Source organism: Falco naumanni, chromosome 4, assembly GCF_017639655.2.
Source record: "Falco naumanni isolate bFalNau1 chromosome 4, bFalNau1.pat, whole genome shotgun sequence".
In the NCBI taxonomy this organism is placed as follows: Eukaryota; Metazoa; Chordata; class Aves; order Falconiformes; family Falconidae; genus Falco; species Falco naumanni.
In genome coordinates, this window is record NC_054057.1 from 64798235 (window position 1) to 64822672 (window position 24438).

At 48.3% G+C, this 24438-nt stretch overlaps 1 protein-coding gene across 8 annotated transcripts in view; it reads right to left on the reverse strand.

Annotated features, from left to right (window-relative positions):
• Positions 1 to 740: 740 nt before the first annotated feature.
• Positions 741 to 24438, reverse strand: part of RFX2 (regulatory factor X2) — a 60495-nt gene continuing 36797 nt past the window's right edge. For 4 of the 8 annotated variants that reach the window (XM_040592140.1, XM_040592139.1, XM_040592141.1 and 1 more), the window contains 13 exons: positions 22492 to 22566; positions 16147 to 16328; positions 13740 to 13859; positions 12506 to 12621; positions 11500 to 11618; positions 11066 to 11178; positions 8173 to 8324; positions 7148 to 7245; positions 6332 to 6481; positions 5739 to 5947; positions 5261 to 5414; positions 3048 to 3090; positions 741 to 2893 (listed from right to left, as the gene is read on the reverse strand). In XM_040592140.1, the coding sequence (XP_040448074.1) occupies positions 2784 to 2893; positions 3048 to 3090; positions 5261 to 5414; positions 5739 to 5947; positions 6332 to 6481; positions 7148 to 7245; positions 8173 to 8324; positions 11066 to 11178; positions 11500 to 11618; positions 12506 to 12621; positions 13740 to 13859; positions 16147 to 16328; positions 22492 to 22566 (1641 nt within the window). In that variant the 3' untranslated portion in view covers positions 741 to 2783. The remainder of the gene's footprint in view (positions 2894 to 3047; positions 3091 to 5260; positions 5415 to 5738; positions 5948 to 6331; positions 6482 to 7147; positions 7246 to 8172; positions 8325 to 11065; positions 11179 to 11499; positions 11619 to 12505; positions 12622 to 13739; positions 13860 to 16146; positions 16329 to 22491; positions 22567 to 24438) is intronic. The other 4 variants (XM_040592143.1, XM_040592142.1, XM_040592144.1 and 1 more) reach the window with 2 other exon arrangements.

A 24438-nucleotide genomic window follows, 5' to 3' on the forward strand; every position in this document is an offset into this window, starting at 1 on the left:
CCGTCCCTGGCTTTCCCCGTTCTCCGCAGGGGTCCTGTCCCTGAGCCTGGCAGCCCCCCAGCCTGCCAGCCCACCCCCCAGTGACGCTCACACCACCTCTGCAGGGATTTGCCCACCTAGGAGGGGTGCTGGAGCCAGGGGCAAGCCGGGGCCGGGGGGGTGTGTTTTAATGGGAGCATTTTCTCCCCACTTGCAGCTGGGTATGCTCAGGGTGAGGAGGTGCTGCTCGGCTCCTCTGGGGGAAATAACGCCCCGTTCCAGCCCCGAGACTCAATATCTGAAGGAAGATGCTCAGGCTGGTCCAGTCATCCCTGCAAAACCCATAATCCAGAGGGAGCGTGAAGCAAGCCGGGATGCAGGCGTTGAGGCTCTTCCCCATCCCAAGGGGTCAGAGCAGGAGCGAGCTGTTCCTCGTCACATCCCTGTCTCACTGCTCCCATCCTCCACAACCAGTCTGGAAGTGGAATTAGAAAATGCTTCTTACGGCCCCGTGCTTAGCAGCAGCCTGACCCTTCAGCCCCTTCCCTGCCCCGTGAACTCTGGGGTAACGGGCATGCTGCCCCCACGAACCAGCCGCTTGCATGGTGCATCTGCCTTCCTGCAGGCGCTGGATCCCTGGCCAAAACTGCTTTAATTAGAGCGTCCTGGGCAGATCCTGCATCTCCCCCTGCCGCTGCAGCCTTGCAGCATCTGCCCAACATCCCCTTTCCGTGATTAAAGAAGAAATGGGACTACAACAATTATTGTACAGGCCTGAGCATTTGATACATGTTTATTGCTATTCAGTTTTAGCTGGGAATTTTGTGCATATCGGGTTTAGGTGGTTATCCAGACTCCTTGCACAGCGCTGCAGAGCTCCAGAGCATCTCATTTGCACATCCGTGGTGAGCAGAAGGTGGCTGGGTCCGGTTGGTAGCGGCTGCAAAGAAGAGCCAATGCACCAGCTGAAGTTAATATCACACTCAGTGGGAGCAGGGGAGTTTAAGACTTGGTTGCTCAGTTGGTTTTTTAGACCATCTTATCTCATTAGCAGGATCTGAAGGGTGGACTCTGACCCAAGGAGTATTCTTTGTCGTTATTTACAGATAAATCCGGCTTTCTCACTTGTCTCCTGCTACTTCAATATGAGACATTTACAGACAAACATCACCCTGACAGACAACAGCACAGGACAGTAAGAGGGAAAGATGTGTCACTATACACACTTTCTTTTTACTTTCCATTAGCAATATTTTTTAAAGTGTCACAGCTACCTTAGTACCATTCGGAATGAGTAAATAATATATTTGGATAGAATATACTCTGATATGCAAATGTACACGAGACCCCTGGAAAGCTCACATCAAATACTGTATCATTAGAAATAATAATAATAATAATAAAAGCTATTTATGACACGGCCTTTATTCACAGAAAGATTTGCCCCGGGGCTTTGCTTTTGCAGTTTGGCTTGACGACAGATTCCACCCCCCTCCTCTGCCCTGTAGCCCCCATCAGCCCACACCCCACAGGACAGGGAAGGGGAGAACAAAGCCCCGCCGAGGCAGAAGCTCCCCCAGCTCAGCCCCACAGGAGCCACCGCCGCAACGATGCTGCAGGAGAAGGCGAAGCGACACAGCAAGGGGAAATGCCACCGTGGCGTCGGGGGTACCCGGGGCCGTGACAGTCCCCCGCTGCTACACGGGACGGGCTGTTCCATCAGCGCCCGAGCTCGCCGGCTCGCCCGGAGCGGGGGGAAGCAGGCACGCTGGCCCACCCTAAGGCACTGCAGTCGCACACCGTCGCCCATGCTCCGGACGCAGCCCTGCGGGCAGTTGCACCCTACCTTCCACATTTTAGCAGGACATCAAGCGAGAATTTTACAAAACCCAGGACATGGGACCAGTTCCCCTCTGCCCGGGTACCCTGGCGAGGATGGGGACTGCCCGTGGGATTGCCCATGGGCATCGGAGCGCAGGGGGCAATGAACACACTTTGTGACCGGCTGCTGCTTCCTTGGAGTCCTTTGGTATCTTGAGCTGGCCTGGCAGCGTCCCAGGAGCATTCGCGGATCAGTGATGAAATGCCAAGCTGGGGAGACACGGGAGCAGGTGGGAATGCGTGTCCCGTAGTCCCAGGGCATGTATGTGCCAGTCCCAGGGCATGTATGTGCCAGTCCCAGGGCATGTATGTGCCAGTCCCAGGTTAGGCATGTGCACCGCTCCGCTGGGACCCGATGGATGTGCAGCCTGGAGCCCCCTCCCCAGGCGGGTACAACAGACAGACCGTCCTGTGCTCCTAGAACATGTGATTTGGCAAAGTCAGAGCCAGGACAGCTTGTCTTGAATGGCTGGAGGAGAAGGGTCAGGTATTTTTCCTTCTTCTTGGGCACTGACTGGTTCAAGTTTGTATCACAGTGAAGTCTGAGAAGTGGGGAAGAAACCCAAACCACCTTCCCTGAAAGAGAAAGCCTTGTTTGCCCGCCTCGCTCGGGCCGGGGAGGACAGCCTCTCCCAGACAGGCACGTCTGATCCGCTGCTGACCGTGGAGGCTCCCATCGCTCAGAAGCAACTTTGGACCTTCTCCCTCCGGCCAGCAGCCACGCTGGAAGAAAGCAAGCGGCCAAACCAGCCCTGTCCCACTGCCCGCCCGGGCTCACCCCCAGAGCTCATCCCCACACACAAGTAAACATAAAGAGAAACTAAGAGGCACTAATGACGCAGATACGGGGAGACTCAGGCTTGCGACCGCCAAACCTGGCTCCGGATGTCTTCGTCCAGCTGGAGAAAAGCCGAGTCCCCGTTTCAGATCTCCTGCAGCGAGTAGCCAGGGTCGCTGCGCTCCCGTTTTACCAGCGGTTCCCCCATGTGCCGGGCGTCCGTGTCCACCTCACTGCCCAGGTCACTAATGTCATCTGCAAAGGACAGGTCTCGGCATGAGAGTGGCGACTGGAGGGGAAAAGGTTTTTTTTCCCAACAGAGCAGGGTGGAAGAGCCAGCACGAGGTTCCCCCTCCCCCAAGGATTCAACCCTGACCCAGCAGGACTTCCCCTGAGGGAAAGGAGGTACCTTTGTCCAGCAGTGTTGGAGACAGGGATGTGAGGTCACCGAACTGAAAGAAAAAGGAGTTACAAGGTAAGTGAAGCTTAGTGGAGATCCCAAGTGCCAGACCTGCAAGTTGGCATTTATTTCCAAGCAATTCTAACAATTGCTTAATTAATTAATTGCTAACAAGCAGCTTCAGCTCTCCGGTGAAACCACAAGCACCAGCAGTGCCAGTGGTGAAGAGCAGAAAGCAAAACCAACCACATGTTTTGGGGGAAAAGTGTGTCGCTGTCATATAAACCTCTGGGCAAACACCACACGCAACAATCCAGGGCAGGACCGAGCTCTGGAGCAAAGGGAGAAATTTTTCCATCTCCCAAGTCACGACCAAGCACTGCCACAGACCGAAGGATGGTGCCTTTTCTCCAGCCCTCTGCATCTGTTGGGTGTGATAAACGCAGTCATGATTCATGTCAAAAATAGAATGTACTGTGATAAGTGTAATTGTTGTACCCTGTGTAAATCTGGGACCTGTGTCGCAGTTGTGGTGAGTGGGCACTTGTGGTTCTCCTTTGAGACAATGTGATGGCTTCCCCTTCCCCTGAGGCTGCTTGGAAAAGCCGCCAAAGGATATAAAGAAAGAGAAACCACACCAGGGAAGGCCCGCCGAAGGAGACGAAGACCTTGAGATTTGAAAAAGCGCGCCACAGGAGAGCCAATAGGAGGAGAAGGCGTACGCTAACGGCCCAGCGGGGAAAGAGCGGGACGGACATCCGGCGAGAGGAGATTGGTCGAGATCCGGGCATAAAAGATGCCGCTTTTAGGACTCAGGTGTGTGTGTGGTGGAACCGAGTTCTCCGCACACCCAGCGCTGGTTTTGCTTTTGTTTCTCAACCTAAATTGATTGAACCCCAAATAAAATTGTTTTAATTGTTATCGTTTATAACACGGGCAACTGCTCAGACATGCCAGCTCTCCACCTCTCGTGGGACTCTACCATCACTCCAGCTCTCTGCAACTCTCTGCAAAGCCTTTGCATTCATGTCAGCGCAGCCCTTTCACTTGCAAGGCCACAGTGCCAACTGTAACCAGAGAACTGGGGACATATTTGGCTCTGGAGATGTGTTGTCGTCCTCTACGACGAGGTCTGAAACACTAATGGCTATAACAACGCTGAAAAGTCATGCAGAGTTGGGCAGCAGAAGGAACTGAGGAGGGCAGGAGTTATAAAGTGAGCCATGGAAATGGAAGGACACGATTCATCCTCTTTTGCTGGGGAGAATCAGCCTCCTCCTGGAGAACAGAAATACTGCAAGCGTTTAATGAAGGAAATGCAAAACCTGAAGGATGAAAGCTTCCCACAGCCAGGTTTTGCTTTAGCATCAATAAAATATTGCAGGGGGAGCAGGAAGGACCTCGCAGCACTGCTGACCTGATGCAACAGCATGGGGCTAATGGGAGGGGAAGGGAAAGCACGAGGCATGCAGTTGATTTGTCTGGCTCCCCTGCATAAGTTCCATGGAAGGAAGAAAACAGCACGAGATTCAAGAGGCAAATGAGATCAGTTTTAATCTAACAGTGGTTTCTATATTGCTGTCAGAGGTTGATCAGCGGCTTTTAAATCTGCATTTCAGCATGAAAAACTGGATGTGGCTTCAGCTAGGCAGGACAGGACCTGCCTATGAGGCAGGCACCAGATTTACTGTCTCATTTGTTTTACAAAAAACCCAAACCCTCACAAACAACCCAAACCACCCATCATTTCTCTTCTTCAAGTCAAAAACGGAGAAAGTGGCTGATGCGCACGTAACTGCAGCACACAGGCCTGAAGAAGTTCAGTGAACGGTACCACTGAAAGTTGCAGGGAAAGAAACTTTTGGACCTTCTTTTGCTTGGTTGACTTTTGTGTTTGATGGGACTTTGCTCTGGCAAGAACCCCCAGGTCAGGGCTGGTACCCACAGGTTGTGGAGGTAAGCGTTCCTCCCTGCCCCAGGCCTCCGAAGCCCAGGTGATGCTCAACCGCCCCCAAACCCACCAGCTCAGGAATTAGTGAGCCCCGATGGAAGATGCTCAAGGAGCTGGATCCTTGTGCCAGGCACTCAAAACAACCCAGCAGATCCTTCAGCAAAGATGGTGATAAAAGCATGTTCAGGACACAGTGCGGTCTGTGAACCAGCCGTGCCTCTTTCAGCGCTGCTCAGCTGGGGTTTGTTTCTAGGGAATAAACAATCCTCACCTCTCCCATCACAGCAATCGGTGTCTCCCCTGTTGCCTGGGCAACACGATGCTCTACCAGATAAAACATGTATTCGTCATACAGCAGGCGAATCAGGTGGAAGGAGCCAAAGCTGGCAGCACTGCGCAAGGTGAGGTCACGGATCACCATGGAGCTGGAAAATGGCCGGGAAACAAAGTATTTGGGTTGAGTTTTACACTTGCATCACGGCTGATGTGAGTTCTTGACCCTGAAGGTACTGTGGGACAGTGTGCTCTGTTTCTAACCCTAACCCAAGAATCAAAGTTGATGGAGCATCCTATCACCATCCCAAAAGGATACAGGAGACATAACACTCCACAACACTCCCTTCTGGACCAGGGCAGAGCAACAGTTAACTGGAGTTGCACAGGAGTAAAGAACTTTGGCTTTTCAAGGAGCTATTTACATGCCCTAAGCCCGATGCAGAAATACCTCCAAAACAAGAAAGAAAACGTACCTATAGAAAGACCATTTCAGCAGGAATTGCCTGGCTGCCTTGGGGAAGCTGGGACTGCCCTCGTGATGCTTCAGCACTTGGGTAACAACATTATCCAGCCAACTGGCCCACTGGTCCAGAGAACTCTGCTGCTGCAGGGTGAGCTTGAAATCCTGCTCCAGCTTCTGCACCACACTTTCCTCGCACTGGCACACCCATGAGGCTTGCTCCTGCTCGGGAAGAAGGGTTGACAGTTACTCACGCCAAGCCTGCGTGGTTGTTGCATCCTAACCCAGGAATTCAACTTCATTTCTAGCAGACAAGGACTCCAAACCAGCTCTGAACCATGTCTCCTCCGATCCGTCCAGACCACAGGACATTATTAACATTGGAACTATATCACTGTTGGTAGCACTACTTCTTACAGAAGGTCCTTAGTGCCTTCTCCGCTATTCACAGTGAGATGGCAAACTTACCTGGGAAAGTAACACTAAAACCACTGAGTTGTTCATTTAATCCCTTTTTATTATGGGAAATACGACGCTGGTTACCAGCAGACAGTATCGAGTCCTAGTTCTGGACAACACAACATAGGAAAAGACACCGCGAGTTACCTGCACGTTGGCGAAGTCGACCCGATTGAGATCGCTGAGCATCTGGTTGATCTGGGAAGTGTTCTGCAGCACTGCACGGGCGGCCTGAGCCAGGTGGTTCAGGGACGTGTATCTCCGTAACGTCTGGGCAAAGGCACTCACTACCCCGACCTGCAACACAGCACGCAGGGCAGCGCGAGCGGGATGCTGGGACGGCGACCTCTCCTCAACGCTGAGCTCAATCAAGCACACGGCGCACAGCGGCTGGGGTAACCCACACCGTCCCACCCGCGCTGCTCTCCAAAGCACACACCAGCGCTCCCGAGCTGCACTTTTGCAGCATCTGTTGCATCTTGCAAACCAGCCCTATAGCATCTTGCAAACCAGCCTCTGCATTTCTTTCCCTTTAAACTAACAAGTTTCCACACTCTGCTTCCAGCAGAGACCAGCAAGGTGAGAACAGGCTGCAAGCTTTAGGAGAGCAGGAGTAGGGTGGCGTTGGGTTCAGCCCCTGCAAGGCCGTTCAGTCCCTGAGGCGTCTCGTGCTTTCTAGGACAGCCTCATTCCAGTGCAGAGATTTTCTTCCACAAAGCTTTAAGTGCAATTGCAGGATGCAGGAATGGTTCTAATGGACAAGGGGTCATCAGCTGCTGGGACAAGGGAACTGCCCTACCTGTCCTCCCACTCCTTGCTGATTTTGGTTCATAATACTGTGCTAGTCTGAGGTACAGGTGGCCAAACCCTAGGAGTGATTTCCAGTTGCTGCAGAAAGCTGTAACAGGCACACACATGCACTCAGTGCATCTCCCCGACCCGCAACACCCTCCCTCTGCTTACCTTGGTCTGGACAATCTCGGGGGGAAATTCACTCATTGCGTTCATCAGCCAGCCTTCCAAACTCTTGGCAAAATTACGAATCGCCTGTGTAAGCGTGCCTGCAAAGAAGTCTACGGCGTTAGAAAGGCTCTGCACCATCTTTGGAGACCACTTTCTAGCTGAGGGCTGCTGCGGAGGCACAGCCTCTTGTCGGGTTAGCTGTGATTTGGGTTTAGCATCCACAAAACCAGCTGGCTCCTGAGGTGCACTCCAATTGTTCTTATTCTCTAATGTTGTTACTCAAACTTTTATTCTTATTCTTATTTTCTTATTCTTTCTTATCCTTTTCTTATTCATGGTCCTTCTGAGCGTTTTCCAAATGTTGATGTGTGCTCTTTACAGACACACCAGCCCCAGCACCGTAGACTGACCAGAGCAGCTCAGAGGGACATGGCTTTCCAGTACTGCTCAGCCCGGTCAAGGGTTGAGCTGAGACCTCGGTGAGACCAACACATGCGCTTCACTGAGGAGCCAAATCAGAGAGAAACCCTTCAATATCCCACACTAACCTCCCAAATGAAAGTTGACCCCTAATTTCCAGGAGGTGTGGCAGGGGACAGGATGGTCCTACGTAAACAAAGATACTATCTCCAAGGAAACACCTCACCAGGATTAGTTTGTGCTTACTTGTGCATCAAGCCTATGCTTTTACCTCGACTCCTAGCCAAAGTCAGGAGATGTGATATGCAATAAACCAAATTTTAAAAGGCACGGGAATTTCCAGGGGCCACAAAGCACTGTCGACAGAGAGCAATGCTGCAGCAGGAATATTGCCGTTGCCATAATATTTTAGCTTGTATTCAAAACAAAAACCTCTAAATCAGGTTTTACAATGGAAATCTTTGTGACAAGTGGTAGCCAGACCGGGTGAGTCACGGACCGCTGTTTGTCAGACACGGCATCCCATGACTCAGCCCAGCGTGGAGCAGGATGGAGCAGGAGTCAGGACCACCCGTGCCCTCCCGAGCACGCTGCAGGATACTCACTGGGCACCGGTCTGAGCACGTCTGGGATGAGAATCTCCACCAGGGCCTGGTACAAGATGTGATCACAGCTTCTCATCCATTTGAGGATGGGTTCGTATTTGCACAGAGTGATCAGCTTGTCTTTTGGGAGGATCCCTTCATGTTCTTCTTCGCTGCGGGGGGGGGGGTAGGGAGGCAGTGTAAGCAGCAGGTTTGCATTCAGTGCATTCACTCCTCTTCTTGATTTCTACCCCCAGTTTTCATCATAAAAAAGCCCATTCATGTTGCTTTCAAAAGGAAACCTTTGAGTTTGTACAAGTCTCATCTGATTCTGCAAGCACCTCTCCATCCACGAGGTCAGAGCTCTGATCACAGTTTTCCCTCACACCCGCACCTCCCAGCACCTGCCCTGACTGCCTTTGCTTCTTCCATCCTCAGCCCTTCGCACACTTGTCTTCACACGTACGTGGGAACTGTGCACTTATTTCAGCAAGCAAAGGCTTAGCTGGTTCCTCCTCACAGATGCAGCTGTTTCCAAAACCTTCATGTCTCTCTGCTCTCCCCTCTGTTCTAAACCTCAGCAGCTGCAGCAGTGGAGGACAAAAAAAAGTTTGCAGCTCATGTTTGAGCAGATTAGCCGGTATTAACAAATACTACAAATGGTTTCAAGGTGTTTAACACCTGGAGATGCTGAAGGCTTTCAGAAGGGAAAAGATGTGGTGTTTTGATGAGAACAGAGCTACTGTCTCTAACTGAATGAGGTCAATCAAGCCTGCATTGTTTTCACTTTATAGAGGTATGGAAGCTTTCCCCGCATGATTAAGGCATAAGATATTTGGTTAAAGAGCAAGCAGGGAGGACTGAAGCCTTAATGCACTGCCAGAGCATCAAAGCTGAGCTGCTCAGACACTACGCTGGGAACTGGCCATTTGGAAGGGCCTTTGCCCACGCGTTGGATCATTAAAACCAAGCCCTGGACATACTATAAGGAGGTACTTATAGTCCCTGCCTGAGCAGTTTTCCTAAGGGAACTCCACAGGTATACTCACATGGAGAAACTGGCCATCAAGTACCTAAACCTTCTGTTAAGCGGAAGCATATTCTGCATTTTATCATGCTTGCAGTTTGCCACTTTGATAATATTCTGGTTTTATATTTGTACATCTATAAAGCAGGGGGAGGGAGTGCTTTATTTACCTGTCTTGGTTATTAGCAGCGGTACTGCTTTAGTGGTACCAGAGCACACAGCCTTGGTAAGACAGGCTGGTTTAGACTGAGCCCAGCAGAAACGCTGCCTCCAGCATCCAAGTGAGCCTCTTTGCACCTGGCACAGCTCTCTGGTGCTGCAATATGCCTTGAGGATATACCCTCAAGTAAAAGATTCTGAAACAATCAAACACAGCTACAGTGATTCTTTGTGGGAATGGGAAAATATCCGTTGGGTAGCATCTACTGAGGACAACAGGGCCGTAATTCTATAGATATGTATGGGGTATTTGCTTATATACTCAAACTTTTACTGTTTTTCTTCTGAATATAAAATGACTGCACTGGAAGTCCTTATCTTATCAGTAGAAGTGGACAATACAGACTTTTAATATAAATTTTAAGAAGAAACCTTTGCCTTCTCCATTTTCTCTGTTTTCACTTACTTCCATTCCCTTGGCAGCAGACTACCAACACATAAAGGATGAAGAAAAGGCAACAAGTCAGGCAGGAGTACAAAGATGTGAGGAGCTTTGTTTCCCACTACCTGCCTCAAACGAGGCAGTTAAAAGATCTGGGTCACCAGCCAAGAAGTGAGTTAGCCCAGATGTGATAGAACCAGAGAATCACTTAGGCTGGAAAAGACCCTTAAGATCATCAAGTCCAACCGTAGACCCAGCACTGCCAAGGCCACCACTAAATCATGGCCCTAAGCACCACGTCCACACGTCTTTTAAACACCCGCAGGGATGGGGACTCAACCACTTCCCTGTGCAGCCTGTTCCAGTGCTTGACAATCCTTTTGGTGAGGAAGTTCTTCCCAATATCCAGCCAAAACCTCCCCTGGTGCAAGGTGAGGCTGTTTCCTCTTGTCCTGTCACTTGTTACTTGGGAGAAGAGATGGACCCCCCCCTGCCCACAGCCTCCTTTCAGGGAGCTGCAGAGAGCGAGGAGGTCCCCCCTGAGCCTCCTTTTCTCCAGGCTGAGCATCCCCAGTTCCCCCAGCTGCTCTCTGTCAGACTGGTGCCCCAGCCCCTTCCCCAGCTCTGGACACGCTCCAGCCCCTCCGGGTCTGTCTCATCACAGGAGGCTCCAGACTGAAGCCAGGATTCAAGGTGCATCCCCACCAGTGCTGAGCACAGTGGGACTATCACTGCCCCAGTCCCGCTGGCCATGGCACTTCAGACACAAGCCAGGATGCTGTTGGCCACCTGGGCACATGTTCAGCTGGCTGTCAACCAGCACCCCCAGGTCCTTTGCCACCAGGCAGCTTCCCAGCCCCTCTTCCCCAAGCCTGTAGCGTTGCACGTCACTAAAACCTCAGAGCCTGAGACATCACTCGAGACTGATACCTCACGGCACAGAATTGTTCCTGCCTGCTCCTGATGACCATTTATGAAAGCAGCATCCCGTTCTCATCCATCTTTGCATTTGGGATGAGCACTGTTGGCAGGAGGTATAAGGCAGGCAGATGTACAGAACCAGAGCAGATGCCTCCCTTGGAGGTCTGAACTTTCTGTGGTCATTACGTCATTAAATACTCCTGACACTCTTTGTAATGATTCTACAGGGAAGTAAATACTTTCAGGTCCTACAAAGCGCTCAAAATGCCTAATGAAGCTGAAAACACTTCATGCATTTTAAAAATAATAAAAAACCACCACCAGAAAATGGAGCATTCGGAAATAATCAGAACACAACAGCGTACCTGGATGGCAGGGCAGCAGAGCCATCACTAGATGGTGTTTTAGGACTCCAGAAGGATTGCCACAGTTTCTCAATATAATGAAACTGAAGATTCATTACAACATCCAAAGTTGCCTAACAAAGAACACAATTCATTAGCTGCTCTGCTAGCATCCTCTCACACAGTGTAAGCATAAATTTCATGTGCTGCCACTTAGATTAAATAATTTACAAGAAAAATAAAGGAAAGGGCATTGTTTCGATAATGAACATAACATAAAACAAGTCACACAATGAAAACATAACATAAAGCACAATATTTGAGTTGAGTAATACGCAGCAAATCAAGCATTTCCTATTATATTCCAGCTTTTTCTAAGTGCAGGATATGCGACGAGCACATGAATTATGTCCCACATCAATTAATAAATCAATTAAAATACTCCAAATAATCACCTCACAGTGCCGCCTGTAAAGAAGCTGCAGAGTTTTCACATCGTTCAAGGTGAACCCTTCTTGTAAGAGGACGTTACCTAGATCAGGGGCTGGGAACTTGGGAAAGGCATGGGTTACATCTAGGGGAAAAAAAAGGTCGGGAAACATGGTGAGAATTAGGAACACTCGGTTATGCCGGACTGCAGATGAGTACAAGGTGCTGCTGTCGCTGATGGCTATCTTTCGTGTTTCCATTGGGATGCAACAGGAGAAGTAAGACCAATAATCCAGTACTGTCCCTGGTTCGTGCTGTTATACTGGGCAAAAAGCAAACAACTGCAGCCCATTTATTCCGTGTGGAAAGGAAAATGTTTCCTTTCTCTCTGTAATAACAGATACAAGAATACATTGTCCTCATCTGCCGTGCTTCCCATTAGATTTTCTCCGAACCTGAAAAATGCCTCTCTGGTACAATGGGAAATATAATTGGGCAGCAGAGTATCAGGAGCAATTGTATTTCAGAGCTGGCCGGCATTTGCTCTCTCTACTGGAGGTGGTGGAGACATTCAGATCCAGGACCAGCAAAGCCAGAGGGCTTGTCTTCTCACAAGGAGCAGGTCCACACGGATCGTCTCCGATCAGATACGTACTGCAGCCTTTGCAATGAAAAGAACTGCCCTTCTCCCTCTGGCTGCCTGCCTTAGCACTGCTCTTCTGGAGCTTTGCTCCTTCCACCCCATTTGGATAAAACCAGACAGATAAAAATATACTAAAAGGAACCAACAGACCTGATGGCACAAGAAAAAAGCCTTCCTTGGGTAAAGGAGTTGGGAAATAAACTTAGCAAGTGTGACTTTACAAAAGCTTATTAGAACGTATACTATAATGGATAATATATAATACTCTAGATTTACTAGAAAAGCAAACAAATGCAGGACAGCCAGGGCTTGCTGGACAAGACCTTCCTTCCCCTTACAGCTCTAAGCTGGGGCGTGCGGTATCTAATACGTTAAAGCTGTCTCCTCACCTATGAACTGCTGATGATGTTGACTTTGAGCAGCAACCGACTGCTCCGGCGTCGTGTGCGGGTTACTGTTGGACCCGCTCTCTGCCATGCCATCCATCTTCTGTGCTGGTCTATACCTAAATTTAGAGCACGGCTTGGGATTGACACAGGCACGAGCAAACACGTTCTCATTATATGCGATGCAGTGATGCAGACTCTCGTGTTCGTTGTGCACTACGTGAGGCTACGTTCAAGGCCAGCATCGTGAGGGCTGAGCATTTATATCACTTACTCAAATGGAGAGGGGAAAATCAGAACCTCCTTTTGAAAAGCACTCCCCAAGACAGAATTAAAGGGGTTAAGAAGTTTGCCCAAGGTGACATCGAAAAAAAGAAAAAGAAAATGAGAAGCAGAGCTGAAGTGGGTGCCAGAGCACAGGTTGTGTCTCAGGAGCTGAATTTTGCTTTTAATTTCTGTTTGGGAGCTGAAGAAATAAATTCCTCTGCTCCTTCTTCCCTCCAGCAAGAACCAGAAGTGTCCGTGCTTCCGGGAGACCACTCCAAATTCCTTTGTACATTGTTTTATATTCAAAATTACTCAGACACAAGACCAGCCACAGCACTATTTAACTTGCACTTTTGCATTAAAAAAACCCAAAAACCAAACAAACCCCCAAATCCGCCCAAAACCAACACAACCCCCCAAGTCCTTTACACTGATTTGGCACAACCAACTCTGCGGCTGAGGTCTTACGAAGGCTCGGTCACAGTGATGCCATGAGAAGTGGCACGTGCTGGGGCATTCTCCGTCGCTGTGGGCTGAATCACGCCACTGGCAAACAGAGTAGGCAGATAAGTGCCATTTTCATAGAATCATAGAACGGTTTGGGTTGGAAGGGACCTTTAAAGGTCACCTAGTCCAACCCCCCTGCCATAAGCAAGGACATCTTCAACGAGGTCAGGTGGCTCAGAGCCCCGTCCAACCTGGCCTTGAACGTTTCCACGATGGGCACCCACCAGAATTACTCCCGGGCTCCTCCACTACTCAGAGCAGCCAGCGACTTGCAGCCCCGTCTCCCACAGCTCAGCGCTGGCCCTTCAGCCACACTCAGGTCTGAGCTGTCCCAACACGTTCCCTTTGCTGCCAAGCGAAGCCCGATCCCAAGATGTGGCCTGCTGCATCCCTTGGGACAGGACCTTTGCCCACGGCAGGGCTGGGGGCACGCAGCGAGCTGCAGGGCGCCGGGACCACCTACCTCTGCTTCTGGTGGATGGGCTGCTGCCTCATTGCCATGTACTGGGTATCCTCCTGCAGACGGTTCAGCGGAGACTCCGGCTTGAGACGGATCCCATAATAATGGTATTTGGAGTTTCCCCTGGAGAAGTATCAGCGTTGAAACCGCTCAGTGAAAGCCAGTCAATGGAAGGGACATCGTAGACCTGCAATTTACTCTTGGGCTTGTTTTGACAACACAGCCTCCTTCTTAGAGCACCCCTCAGTCTGCGGCCAAGCGCTGCTCGAACGGCCGAACCAAGGAACTAATGAATGCCATCACCCCCTACAAAATTTAAAACCACACGTCGCAAAGTTCAGTGACATCCACATCTAAAAGCCGGCAAGGTTTGTTTCAAGTCACCCATGGTAACTGGAGAAGAAGAGACAAGTGCTACAACACCAAGTGTTATTAAACAGAATGACAGAAAGACCTCAGGGGACACTCTGCTATTTGGTTAGGGTTGGAGGATTTGTTTTTTCCATAAAAACAAACTTCCATGTTTATCTAGACTTGGATGGAACAAGTCTGACTGAATAGTCAAGTATGATAAGAAAAATGTCTTTCTGTTGCCAATGCTTTCACAGCCACAGCAACAGGCTTTGATGTGGCTTTGTTCTTGGAGTTGCTCATTTTTAAAGTTTTTGTAAAAACTGAAAGCTTTCTGCAAGCCAAAGAGGGTGGAATCCTTTTCCCTTTGCTTGTCAGTGAAGCTGCTGTGATGCTCCTCAGAAGAATGCCTTTCTGTCACATTCGGCAGATGCGCCAGTTAAAAAAGTTTTTCCACCAAACCGGAATTTTTCAACCCCCAAGCATCTGCATTTGGGAGCAAGAAGGACAATTAGGCAGCCGTGGATACGTGACGACGGTATGTCCAACTCGGCTTTAGCCAATTTGTCGCTAATAAAGGCTGAGCTGAGCCCTCCATGGGAGAGGAGACCGAGCCGGGGGGCAGAGCGGGGTCTCCAGAGCCCTTACTGGGGAGGCTTAAAATTCCTCTGCTGTGTCACAACGGAAGGGGCTGGAGGCACCTTCAATCCAATGATGCTTCCCATTGGAAAATGACACAGAGAAATTTAGGAGAGGGGCATTTGTTGAAGAATTAACCCTTTCTTCCACGCTGGGGGAATTTGCTCTTGCCAAGGGCATGGCTGAAGCGTTCAGCCATTGCCACCGTACAAAGGCTTTTACACCTCCCCAGCACTCAGGTGTGCAGCACGCTTCGGCCACGCCGCGAGTGATTTTTTGAAGTGCCTGCAAATTAAATACCAGCTGCATTCATAACCTAAAGGAACGAGTAAGAAAATAACGGTGGACAGCTATTTTAATATTTATTCAGGTTTACTGTACCCTTCCCAGCCTGCACATTTGCAGTTTTAAATGGGATTTTTGCTTGTTTTTTTCTTTAATCCTTGATGGGATTAAAGAATTTCTCTCCTCTAAAAAAAATTATTTCAGAGCTCTTGCACTTGAACCAATCCACAGAAATCCACACTCCTCCCTGCTCTTCCTACGACTGTTGCCTCCACACTCCAGCTGTGGAATGCCCTGGACACATCTGGTTTTGTTCTTGTTTAGAAGCCCAAATATCTAAGCTTGAATTTCATTATAAAATCTTACACAATCAGAGCAATCACTACTTCTCCAGCATATTAGCTAATTTTTAAATATTAGGAGCTGGGATAAAATGCAAATTCAGCTGTGCAAGCTGTGCAGGTGATCCCTTGAAGGACACATCTGTAATTACAGCCAGTGTACTTTCTTCTGTCGTGCTTTTGTTGTGTTATATGGATCTTTGGTGTTTTAAAAGAAAAAATTCTGTCACGAGATTCAGCCTGCCACTTTGGGTATTGAAGAAGGAAGCCATTTACATCTGTACAGCTTGTCTGCATCAGAGATGTGGGCACGGGTTCTGCGATGGAGGACCTTTACCAGACCCAACGGGAGAAACCATCGCACTGTGCCAGAATTTTGACAGCAGCAATCGGGAAGATTAGTGACTTCATCTTTCTGAGACAGTAATGGAATCAGAAGAAGCCTAGGTTCAAATAAAATATTCTCAGACTCCTTAGGAAAAGGACACAGACCAAATTCCACTGTGCGGCTGGACAAGGCACCATCACCAGAGACCTGGAGCGTGTCTGAAATTCATTGTATTGTCCAGCCTCTCACACCTTTTACGGTGAGGGAGCAGCTTTGCCTAACAACACACAGAAATCACTCTGTGCCTCAGAGCAGCCATCCCTTTCCCCACAAGACCATTCCTGGTTGTTCCTGTAGATCTCGGAGGAAACACCTGCGCCTGTTAAAGGCTGCTCGGTAAATTCTCAGTATGTGTGACAGAAGTTCTAGGAGTTGGTGTTTTTTTTAAATGTAGATTCGCACCAACCTGGTTCCCAGGCGGCGGGTCCTCAGCCCCATGAACACCGAACGGATCAGTTTCCCGAAGGAAGCGGCATTCACTGGATCCAGTTTGTGCTCCTGGCAGTGCCGCAGGTAATGGTTGTAGAGGGAGCTCCTGGGAAGGCTGACGCCTTCCGCCGTCTCGTAGTTGTCCAACAACCACTGGAGCTTCAGGTATGGAAAACAAATAAATAAATAAAGAACACATGAAAGTCTAAAGAGGGCTGGAACGGGCTGCGTCAAAGCGTCAACACTTAAATGTCAGGAGAGCTCGTCTGACATGTTCAAGAGAACTTAATGCTGGGTAGTTAATTTATATAACTTATGCCAGTTGCATTTTTATAAAAGGACTCCCAGCCCAAAGCTAATAACCCAAACAAAAATGCTGTCAGATTTTGCAAAGGCATTAAGACACAGCCTGCCTGCCATCTCAGTGTCCACCTTGGATAGAGATTAATTTCTGCAGAGATAAAGTAAAGCTGTAAGAACTTGTATTTTCCAAGAATAAAGATGTTAAGATACTGCCTAGGAGGAATAAAATTTAGGGAAACCAATATGCTGCAAAGTCTTTATTAATTTGAAGATTGGCATGTGTGCAACTGTTCCCTTAACAATAAAATTAACAGTTACCAAAGCAACGATAAAAATCTGTGGGGGTCCATCTACTTTTCAAAATTTACTGTCTGAACTTCTGACATTTCTGTTGATTAAAGTTTGCAATTAATATAAATTATTTATACCCAGGCGGCCCGAAAGGGCAGGCCTGGTGCACAATGTCAGCACAGGAATTAAAATGCAAAAAGACAAAACCCCCGCTCTCCTTCAGCTGGCGAAATGACTTCGGCATCCATAAAATAAGTGTTATGTTAAGTGAATCTCTGAAGGAACTAGATGCACAAATGGACTAAAATCAATAGCTTTGCTAAGAGCCCTTTCATTGTCGTTAGGGACATCTGGGACTAACGATGTCAAGACCTCCCTCGCCACCCAGCCCTCCAGCCCTGATCCACAGGAGGCACAGCTCCACCAGAAGCTGCTGAATTCACACCCCAGCAGTGGCGAAACAGACTCCGGGTATGGATGCCACAATATTAGCACAACAAATAGAACAAGCACGTATTGCAATTAAGCACGAAATCAGCGGGATTTAACCATGCACATGGATGTACAAGTTGGCCTATGCTTAAGTCCTCTCCACTCATACTCCAGTATCCAGCTCTTTTCTCCCGGTGAAACTCTGAGGTCCCAGTTCACCACTATACTCCAGTTTTGTATCAGTAACTGTGAAAATACAACCTGAAATGTGCAATGACACCTCTGACACCTCACTCCAGTGAGTCATTTTCAGGTTTTGTGTGTCACACCCAACTCTCACACAAAGGCTTTCCAGCACCTCTGACCGTACGTTCTGCCGTTACCATTCACCTGTCCCAGTTTTAAACTTACGCTGCATCAAATGAGCTGAATACAAAGCTGTACAGTTAAAACTCTTTCATTCATTAGTTGGGTTCCATCCAAAGCAACCACAAGTTCAAATGACTGGGTCCGTCAGTTCTGGTGGCCTTTGAGCAGACCAGGGGCTGCCACAGATGGAAGAAGAGAAACCTCTTGGCCATTTTTGCTGTCCCACTTTCCGCAGAGCTGCCTGTCACCTTCCCACCTTCCACCTCCACCTAAGACACCCTTTGGTGTGTTCTTCCAGCGACCGACCACCTTTCTGACCTCCAGACCCTACAGCCCCAAGAGGTGTCTGCCAGTGATCCGCAACCCTCCGTGCTCTCGCCGGCAGAAGAGGTGAGAAGCCCCCCAGGAAGCCCCCCAAAGCCATTCAGTACCCCCGAGCCCCCACCCCCCAATTATCCATCCCCAGCAAAAGTGGACCCCAGTGGTTATGACATAAACGACCAGCAAGAACTCAGGTTTTAGGTAGTCCACATCTGCACTAATTTTGGCCCATCCCCTGTATTTAAAAGATTAATGATTAAGAAGGTCCTCTTTTTTTTAACCATTTATTTTATTTATCCTATGGAAGATACTGAATGTGGATCAGCTATTTATTTTCTAAACCTATTCTAAATTCCAAGTCTTAAAAAAATGTATACATATATATAAAAGTTGAAAGTTTCTATGGAAAATTCATCTATAGGTAAAACCTTCTCATTTAAATGTGATACTGGGCATTTTTACTCTAATCCCAGACATTTCTAGATTATTCACTTCATCTTCCAGCTTTCTTTTCTGCAAAGTGTCTTTTATATTCTTTTAAAACACCATAGAGTTTCACAATATGAACTCCCACTGTTGAATTACAAATCTATTACAAAACACACAGAAGAGCTTAAAAAAGAAATCTGTTAGAATATAAATAATTTTCAAAACATGATTTTTGCTCTTCCTGCATTAGTAATAACAAACCAGGCACTTAAAACGAGAACATTAAAGAGTCTTTCCATTTGTATCCCTTATTCTGTTTATTGTTTGAATTTTGCTTAGTGGTGACAATGACACGATACTATACAGTTTAATTTCTGGGTTTACTATGAGCAGGATCCAATAAAATCACTACGCAGCCGTATGCTGCTTTGTTTGTTATAGGCACTACAGGGGAACATTTCAATTTCATTTCTACTTTTAACTTTATTTCTACTGACTGTTTGTTTTGATTTTTTAAAAAATAACCTTTAGCGAAAAACCTCAGCTTTGTTCCATTCAAGGATGGCTTTTTAAGGATAGAAAAAGCGATGCCTGGGGCTGTCTGGGAAAAGAAAAAAAAAATTTTTTTCTGAAGGTCCAGGTTTGGAGAGGTTTTCTTATGAGCATTTCTATGAAAAAGAAACCTTTTTCATAGAAATGAAAAGAAAAAAAAAAGACATCTGCGGTTCCTAAGCCCCCGCTCAGTTCAGCTCAGAGTCAGGATGGACCCCAGACCCCCCTGCGAGCACCCCAAACTCAGCAACGGGGAGGAACGCTTCCCTCGCACCTGCAGCTCCCTGCTCAGCCCCACCGATCTTTTGCAATTCAAGTTTCAACGGAACTTAGTTATTTTCTTGAAAAGTCCAACAAGTGCCCGTCAGCTCTGGTCCCTTGCGTAGTTGCGCCCCGAGCCACCTGCATCCATCAGCACCACCTGCCCTTCTCTGCTGAGCAGGAAATCCATCCTTCATTAGGGCGTTACATCCCTCCCCCGGCCAAGGCAGAATTATTCCCTTTAACAATTTTCCTACCTCTCTCTTCAGTCTCATTTTAGATGTTTCCACCTAAACATCATTTGGGCGTAAGATCTTTTCCTCAGGGGAAAAACTCCATCAGCACCTACCTAAGAGCCATTCAACCACAGGGAATAAGTCCAATAGGCTTTTGGGGGTTTATTCGGTTTTTTGTTTGTTTGTTTTACGGTGAGGAAAAAATCCACCTCCCTCCTACTCCTATGAGCACTGTGCACACCGAGGAGCCGCAGAGCCTTGGGCAGGTTCTAGCATCCAGCTCCCTCCTTACGTGCCTAGCTTTAGGCACTCACGTACAAAAACTGTAGTAATTTTCCTCAAATTTCTTTGCATCATCTGCAAGATCATAATTGGCAAAGACGTAATCCTCCGGCCCAGAGTCTCTGGAGTACCCTCGTGAGCAGGGCTTCTTCAATAACAGTAATGGATTGACATGATTTCATTAGAAACATCATGTGTCGCTGGGGTATTAACATTCGCTTAGGCTTCCAAATTTGATCTTTCAAGTGCACTTAAATAACCTCTCAGAGAGTTTTTGAAGCTAAATTGCGTTATCAAGTGTGGCTCCACTTCACATTGACTGTGTTTAAACAGCATTACATAAAAAAATTCCCTCTTGACTGAGATACCTTTAGGGTTTCTTTGGTTTGGTTGTATTTTTGAAATCAAAGATTCCTGGCACGCAACATCTGCAGATGGCAACAAAATAAACCATGTATCCCAATAACTCACACATTTGAAAAATGTGAGATTTAAAATGAGAGACAGAACAGTTAATGAAAAACTCTGCAACCTTAAAAGTCACAACTAATAGCACAATTAGCATGAACTCACAACTTCCCCAGCTACTCACTTTTGTCAAGCTCATCTATGACAGTACCGTGTGTTGGTCACACAAGCATTTGGGATGGGTAATCCCCTGTCTGGTTTGTTGTTTTGGTTTTGGTTTTGTTTTTTTTTCACATAAAGGGGTGGGAACCAAAACACCCTGGAGAGCAGGATGCCCTGTGACACAGCACGTGCCGGGGAGACGTGCAGAGCGGTTCGGTGCCGCGCTCACCAGGCTGCCCCACACGCCTCTGGCATTCTCCAGTCTCCAGCTGGTGGATACCCCATCCCTGGAAACATTCAAGGTCAGGCTGGACGGGGCTCTGAGCATCCTGATCCAGCTGAAGATGTCCCTGTCCATGGCAGGGGGTTGCACTAGCTGGCCTTTGAAGGTCCCTTCCAACCCAAACCATCTGATGATGGGTCTGTGGAATGACTCCAGCCTTCTACTCACCCCAGGGCTCACTTCCGATGGAGGTCAGGTCCCTCGGGCCAGTCGAAGCCCCAGAACCCCCCCCAGGCAGAGGCTACGCACCCTCCCTGGGCACCAGCACCGACCGTCCTCCAGCTCTGAAAAGAGATTGCCTGCTCTGGGTCTGCAACGTGCTGCATTTACTACAGGCACTGCTCGTCCCATCACCTCCTCGTTACTCCCACATATCCACAGACACGGCTCCGTGCTCCCGGAAGGCAGGGCAAGGACACTGGAGGGTCACAGGGCAGCAATGGCTCCACAAGGTTCCTTGGCTCAGGCTCTGCACCTTGGCAGAGGGAATTACCCACCCCAGCCCTGGAGCTGCCCAGGGCAGCATGTTGCTTGTGCCTGGACCAACATCTTGAGCAGAGAGGAGCGGAGAGCTGATGTGTACACACATGCTTAGGAAGTAGTCTATTTGCTTTAGAATTTGTAAAAGAACTTAAGCCTTAGGCCAAACGATGAGCCGTGACCTCAGAAAAGAGACATTAAGTTCTTTACTTCTACCCTGCAAGCGGGGAAGATGTGATCAGAGGCTGGATTGGGCCCCAACTCCATCCTGCGCAGCCTGTGGTCAGATTAAATCTCTTTCCTGTCTTTGCTTTCTTTCCTCTGTGCTTTCCCTGCTTTTTGTCAAATCTCCTTCAATACCACACCACGACCCCCCTGTTCTGCTTCTGCACTTGAACCAACAAGAAAAATTCTAGAAGGGACATTATCCTTAGCCAAATCCATATGGTGCTGGGGGCACAGCATGGGGGTACACGCACAGCCACTGCCTGGGATGGAAAGGATGCACGGAGATGCTCAGAACAGGAACTACCAGCCTGATCCTGCAGGTTTGTGTTTCCCAGCTCCAACCAGACACCTTCAATTCCTAGAGGCTGAAATAAGGATTAAGCTCATCCAGGACCCTGGCTTGGAGTTCGACAACAGCTTAAGAGAATCAGATCCTTAGGTTTAATGCTCCTTTCGCTTTCTCAGGCCATTTCCCTAGGGTGAAGAGGGCACAGATTTTTTTTGCAGAACCCAAGAATGACAACAGATCTGCCCCCAAATACAAAGCAAAAGGAAATCTGTTAGAATCCAGAAGTACCGCTTTGTGCACTGTGACTTATCAGTGCAGAACATGCTTCAGCCTAATCCAAAGCACAACGAAGTCAAGGCAAGTCCAACGACTTCAAGAGGACTTGAATTAGACCCTTCAAATCTCACACAAGCATGTGCTTGCCGTTAATCATTACTGCATGGGAGCTGTAAACCATGATGCAGAAGGCCCAGCAGAACAGTGGGAACTTCACACAAAGCAGAGACGTTGTTGGCAGAGTGAGAAGAGAGAGGTCTAGCAAACGAATTTAGCATAGCATTGTAACAGTAATGGTCTCCCTGAGGCACAGAAAGAGGCAATCAAGGCATCCACAGGAGCAAGCTTTTGGTATGTGCTATCTAAGGGTACCTGTCATGATTCACGCCAAGTTACTGCTGTAAAATTGCAAATTATTTTCCAGCCATCTTTCAATTCCAGTGAAAGGAAAGAACTTCCTCAAATGTGTTTATCTAATTGCCAGCAATTTCCATTGCAAGGCAGACAAAATAAATAAACACAGTGCAGAGGCAGTTAACAGAATCCAGAGCACCTCATAAACAAGCATTAACATCATGGCACTTTTTGCAGCTTCTTGTTTCTTGGGAATGGGCTGCTTTGGGCAGCACAGCTGAATCCCAGGCTGCTCTGAGTGGCTCAGCTACAAATAATGCTCCTACCAAAGCAGGAAAAAGGTTGTAAATTCCGATTGTAACTTACATGGCTGTTGAGCAAACTGCTTTTGTGTGATGTAATCCCTTCAGTTTTTTGTAGGTTTTCAATCGCCATTTCAAGCTAAAGAAAATGTGCACAGGGGAAAAAAAGGAAAAAAAGAAAAAGAAAGGAAATCAGATAGTTAGCAACAGCCAGGTTTATTATTTCTTTATTAATATTTGAATGATTAATGCTTTATATCAACAGGCTTGTGAAAAAGAGGCAAACAGATGAGGCACAGTCCTTATGGGATGAAGCTGCAGATGTTATTGTATGGCATGCAAACTAACACAGCAAGAATCCCTGTTAGGGTGAAAGAGCGAGACCAGGGGGCTTTTGATCTTCCACTATATACATTGCCCATTTATAAAAGAGAAGCCGTTTTCCTTCTCCTTTCCCCTTCATATTAGCCCAAACCACCACCAGACATAGGCTGCAGCAATCAAAGGAGATTTGCTACAGAGAAAGTGCATTTCACCCAGACCTTTCAATGAAAACTGGAAGTAATGGCTGGTTATTATTACTTCTTCACATTTTTGACAAAAAAACTAATGGCAACTAAATAAAACGGGCACAAGGAGGGTTGACACACAATGCACACGCCGGCATGAATAAGAGCTCCCTGCTACTGGAGAGAGGTGCAAAGGGGCTCTGAAGGAAGAAGATGGGTTTCAATTAAGTGAGCTTCTTCCCGCAAGGGCAGGCTGGCCCATCTTGACGCTACCCAGTTCCTTTCCATTCACCCCAGAGCTGCTGCAAGCAGAGCCATGGTGAGGCAGGCTGCCCCCCCGAGCCCCCTTGCCTCCCTCCTGTCCAGCTTCTGTTCTACACCCAGCCCAGCCACGGCTGCTGCCTTGTGCCCGGACCCTCCCCCAGACCCCTCTTGTCTCCTTTCTGCTGCTGGGGCTCCCCTGACGATCTGGCAAACTGCTCAGCTGATAGCTGCTGGTCCCAGAGCTCTGGTCCTCCTGAGCACAAGCTTTTTGCAAGTGAGGAAAAGGAGGGGAAAACCCCCAACCAAGCAACAAACCCTCACAATAAGGGACTGGCAGAAGCAGAACCTGCTGTTTCTCTCCAGTAGATGTTCTCAAACCCCTGTTCTCTGGGACTTGTTAGTGCAGGCAGGACAAGGCAGCACAAATCAGCCAGTAAAACTTGCAGTCAGCAGCTGTCTCTAGCATCTGTCCTCATTTCACATGCATGGTCGTGCACTCATCTGTAGGCACATGAACAAAGCGTCTGCACAACCATCAGTCAATGGCCTCCACACTCAGTTTGCACTGACTCATAGCAGGCTGAAGATAAAAGGTCGAGATAAAACCAGCCATTTACAAAACCAAGCTCTGTCAGAAAGGTGGGAGAACAGAACAAATCAGATACAACTTTTGAAACAACATTCAACACCCAAAGATGCAGTCTGTGCCATATCCCTGTCGGAATGTGATACTCTGCCCAGGCACCTCCAGCACATGCTCCTCGGTTTCCATCCAAAAGTGCCATCCCTTCTTGGGAAGTTATCACCGAATTCAAACAAGGGTCAGCCTAAGACTATGTGTCAGTGGGGTTTTTTTGAGAAAACTGTCTAGCACACTGTGATGTACCACGAGGAACCAACGCCCGATTGCTGGTGCAGCCTTCAGGAAATGAGTCAGCGTTGGAGGGAGACACCAGTTCCTTCCTCTGTTCAAGGAGCAAGAGTGCCCGCTTGAGCAACACCTCTTGAGCAAGCACAGAAACCCCGCCTGGCTTTTGGGCATTTTGGTAGGCACCCCATACAAATGGGCAACTTGCATCTGCAGAGGAAAATATTACAGGGGAGAGACTAAAGGCTTTTCAGCAGCCCCGCACAAAGGTGAGGAGCTCTCAGGACCCACTTACGGGAGGTCTCAAGGATTTCCTCTCTTGGTATAGCCTAATTTAAGCTATACCAAGCCTATAATTAAATAAAGATTA